This window comes from Galeopterus variegatus, unplaced genomic scaffold (genome assembly GCF_000696425.1).
Source record: "Galeopterus variegatus unplaced genomic scaffold, G_variegatus-3.0.2 Scaffold6481, whole genome shotgun sequence".
NCBI classification, from domain to species: domain Eukaryota; kingdom Metazoa; phylum Chordata; class Mammalia; order Dermoptera; family Cynocephalidae; genus Galeopterus; species Galeopterus variegatus.
The window spans coordinates 58,059-62,262 of NW_007732592.1; the positions used below are offsets into that span (position 1 = coordinate 58,059).

A 4,204-nucleotide genomic window follows, 5' to 3' on the forward strand; every position below is an offset into this window, starting at 1 on the left:
GGGGCCATAGAGTTGGGTAGATGATGGGAACAGCTCCAGGTTAAAATGTGCCAGCCTCTCACTGTCCTTGCTGAGGTTCGAGAAATATTCGTGAATAAATGCTTTTCACTCTGTTCGATGCCTCTAGTCAATTTCCAGAGTCTTTGCTTGATTGTTTTTTTAACAAGTTTGTCCAGTTTTATTGTTGCTATTTTGGAAAGAGTATTTGCTGAGTGCATCATTCAGCCATTTTGGAAGTGTCTGCCTCTCAACCCCTGTAAATAATTATGTGTAAAACAGAATTAGAAATTTAAACTTACTGGGCTGGCCCGGTGGAGCACTGCTACAGTGCGCCGCTTGGGAGCGTGGTGGCGCTCCCGCCGAGGGTTCGGATCCCACATACAGACCGGCCGCTCACTGGCTGAGCAAGGTGTGGGCGCAACAGTGTTGCGATCCCGTTGCCGGTCCCGGTCCGGTACGGGCGTGACACTGAGGGTTGCAATCCGTTGCCGGTCACGAAAAAAGACAAAAAGGAAAAAAAAAATTAAACTTACTATAACCAAGTAGAAATAACTTTACGTTTATTTTGTTTTTGGATTGTCTGGGTTTCTAGTGAGAAGCCAGATCGCTGAGTTTGAAGTAATTGTGGACCCCTTGAATCTGTGTATCCCTTTACTTTGCCAAGTGCTCCATTCAGCAAATATTTATTAAGCAGCTACTTAATCATCCTAATAGACCAGTTAAGTATTTCCTCCCTCCCTCCCCCATTTTACAGATGAGAAAAATGTCTTATAACTGCTGAGTGATTTGCCCAATGGGTCAATGGTAGCCTCAACACTAGGGCACAATTCTCTTGATGTGCACTCCAGTCCATTTCCACCCATCTCTAAACCTGGCCTCTGTTTTCCGCCTAGCAGGTGATATACATGAAACCCCTACCCCTCGGAAGGAGGGCTGCGAGGCTGGAGACCTCCAGGGACTCTTTTTTTCCAGCCTTGCCCAGTGGGGACGAGGCCTCCCGGGAGCCCTCTGATAAGATTCTCTACTGGTGCAGTTTGGAGGACAAGGAGCTGTTTCCCTGAGCTGCCATCGACTGTCCTTGGCAACCCCTTTCTCCCCCGGACCTTCCCAAGCCTTACCAGTGTCCACAGTGCGGCAAGGGCTTCAGCCACCGCTACAACTTCAACCGTCACAGGCGCAGCCACAGCGGCGAGAAGCCATTCCAGTGTCCGCAATGCAACCAGCGCCTGAGCTGGAGCTCGGACCTGACGCGCCACCTGCGCACGCACAGCTGCGAGCGGACCTTCTGGTGCGCGCTGTGCCGGAAGCGCTTTGGCCTCAGCTCGGATTCCGCGCGCCACCAGCGCGTCCACACCGGCGAGCGGCCCTGCAGGTGCAGTGACTGCGGCAAGTGCTGCCCTCACGGCTAGGACCTGGTCATGCACCGGCGTACCTACACGGACGAGAGGCCCTAAAGTGCGGGGACTGTACCAAAGTGTTTCAGCCACCGCGCCAACCTCATCGCGCACCGGCGCGTCCACACCGGGGACAAGCCTTACAAGTGCCCGACTGCGGGAAGAGCTTCAGCCAGAGCTCGCACCTCATCATCCACCAGAGGGCGCACACGGGCGAGCGCCTCTTCCCCTACGGTGACGGCGACAAGAGCTTCGGCAGCCGCTCCTACGTCCTCACGCACCGCAGGGTCCCCACCGGCGAGAAGCCCTACGGCTGCGAGGTGTGCGGCAAGAGCTTCAGTCAGAAGACAAACATCATCACGCACCGGAAGCTGCACGGGGCGGCCAGGCGGCCAGGGACTGAAGCCTGAGACTGCCATCTGGGGCTGAGCAGGGGTGACCCATTTCCAGACCTCACCCCTCCTCAGTGGGACGCTAAAAGGGAATATTTGGGGCCAGAGTATGGAAATGGAGTAGGGAAGCTCAAGTTGACTTTCTGTAGTCCCCATTTCCATTTAGGCCTCTGCTCTTATTGCTTCTTCAGAGTCTCCCATGCTCCCCAGTCCCTGGGTATTTGGGTCACCAGGGAATTACCTGGGAGCAGAAGATGTGGAGCAAAAGGATAGCAGGTAATATGGGTGGGTGGGTGTGTTGGGGGGGAGTTTTAGAGTTTTCTCATCACCCTGACGTGGCCTCATGCTGTCTTCTGGGGTTTTCACCTCCCACTCCTTAGTGGCTCATTGGAGCTTCTAGTCTACCTTCTGGGTGCTGTTAAAGGTGGAGTAGGTGGTCCCCTTTTCAGATGGCCCCTGCTATGTTTCCAGTCCCAAAATGACCTTCTCAGCTGTGCAGCTCTGGGCCCAGAAAGCACTTCTTGTCTTTTACAGAACTTAGGGTAGAAGTCAAACAGAGGGAAGCGTGATGGTGGTGGGGCTGTTCATGACCTCAACTTCCTCTCAGCACTTGACGTTTCCTAGTCAAAGAAGCGTCAGGAGTGATAAGGAAACACCATTCTCTCAGTTCCCCACCTGGAAAGTCAGACTTTCAAATTCCACTGGACTTACCTCCTGGAAGGTGGGGCCACCCATCTTTTTTCTTCTGCACCAACTACACCCTGTAGCGAGCTGCCTTTTCGCTGGAAGAAAGCGATTTTTAAACTTGCAGTTGGTAGAGGCCAGCATTTCTCTTTCTAGATGAATTATTTGGACCAACTCCACTTCGTCCTTGGGATTGGCTTACATTAATTTTTTACCAAAACGCTTACCTTGGCTTTCTAATTCTCCTGAACTTTTCAGGAGTCTACCAGTATCCGGGCAGAGGCCTTTCTTTTCCTTTAGCAGTGCTCCTGCCGCGCCCCTTACCTCTACATGTCAGGACATCAGAATTGTGCCACCGTGTGGCCAAACTGGGTAATTGCATCTTCTACAGTACTGGACGGCACCCTCTGATCCTGAAACACTGTGGAAACTTTCCCTCGGTGTAAGGCTTAGGCAGTATTTCTCAGACTCTGAGCAGAGTCTTACCCACGGAGTTCCTGACTCAGTGGGTCTGGGATAGCACCTGAGAATTTGCATTGCTAAGTTCCTAGGTGATGTTGCTGCTGGTCAGGGATTGCATTCTGAGAACCACTGGCCTAGTGTAACGACAGGTCAACAGTTTTAAATTCCCATCTCCACCGGGGCAGTTTCCCACCCCACTCCAAATAAAAGGTGTTCACAGTGTTGTAGTCTGTACAAAATGTACTGAAGAGATGGATGGTCTGTCACATGTTCCCTAGCCACTAGGTGGCGATCTGTAAAATTGCCTTTCGTCCCTGTAGGTCATCAGGGAAGCTCAGAAAAGTCTTAGGAAATGAGAGTGGAGGTGAGGTCCTGCTTACTCAAGAGGAGTTGTTTTGTTGACTGGAGGACAACTGGGAAATGGCCAAATTCAGACTTGGCCAGCTTACCATCTTTCAGGACCTTTCCTTTTTTCTTTTTCCCTGCCTCTCACCATTCCCTCTCCACGTGTCTGGGGTCCAAGCCCTGTGAAGTTTTGCCTCTAGACCTCTTCCCCCTAAGCTGTAAATGATAAATGGCTCAGGTAATCAATGTTTTTAGAAATTCCTAAGGTAAAAAATTATCTGTGACCCAGAGGGAGGATCTTTTATGGCTCTTTAAGAGTGGAATTTTAGGCACCTTATCAGGCCGTTGCGTTAATGTTTCTGGTACATATGCCTGGTTTGGAAACCTACCATGTTTTTAGCAGACCATCTCCTAACAGTGCCATAATGCTGACTAATGTTTCCCTTTGTGGGGAGATCTCACCCAGGCACTGAGCTGATGGCCTTATCTGAAACACTTCAACCTCAGATGATATTTTCTAGATCAGATGCTGGCTGCTTAGATACAGCTCATAGATATGATGAGTTTCATCAGAGAGGTGGGGCAGAAAGCACACGGGAATTTGGAATCAGGTGTCATCTGATCTCTTGGTCCCTCAACCTTGAGGGAAGGTGGATCTGGCCCACCCAAGTATCCCTCCAATAAGTGGCTCCTCCCTGTGTCTGTTCCTTCTCTATGGACAAGCACATGCATATCTGTTCTCTGCTGGAAATCTTTATGTGAATAAAAGAAACAGAAACTGTCTGCTTGAATTCTTTGGGGTCTGGGGTTATAGTTCTGAGTTTAGAAACTTGCTACCTATTTTGAATGGTGTTTGCCATGGCAAGCAAGTGAGTGTACTTACATTTGGCCAGGATTAATGTAGTCCAAGATCTTTTGGTAGCAATG

At 50.5% G+C, this 4,204-nt stretch overlaps 1 protein-coding gene across 1 annotated transcript in view; it reads left to right on the top strand.

Moving 5' to 3' along the window:
* The window catches only part of LOC103606330 (zinc finger protein 211-like), a 3,508-nt gene extending 1,704 nt beyond the window's left edge, over window positions 1-1,804 (top strand). Inside the window, exons 2-3 of the mRNA XM_008590948.1 lie at window positions 1,113-1,356; window positions 1,410-1,804. Coding sequence (XP_008589170.1) covers window positions 1,113-1,356; window positions 1,410-1,804 — 639 coding nt within the window. The remainder of the gene's footprint in view (window positions 1-1,112; window positions 1,357-1,409) is intronic.
* Window positions 1,805-4,204: the final 2,400 nt, after the last annotated feature.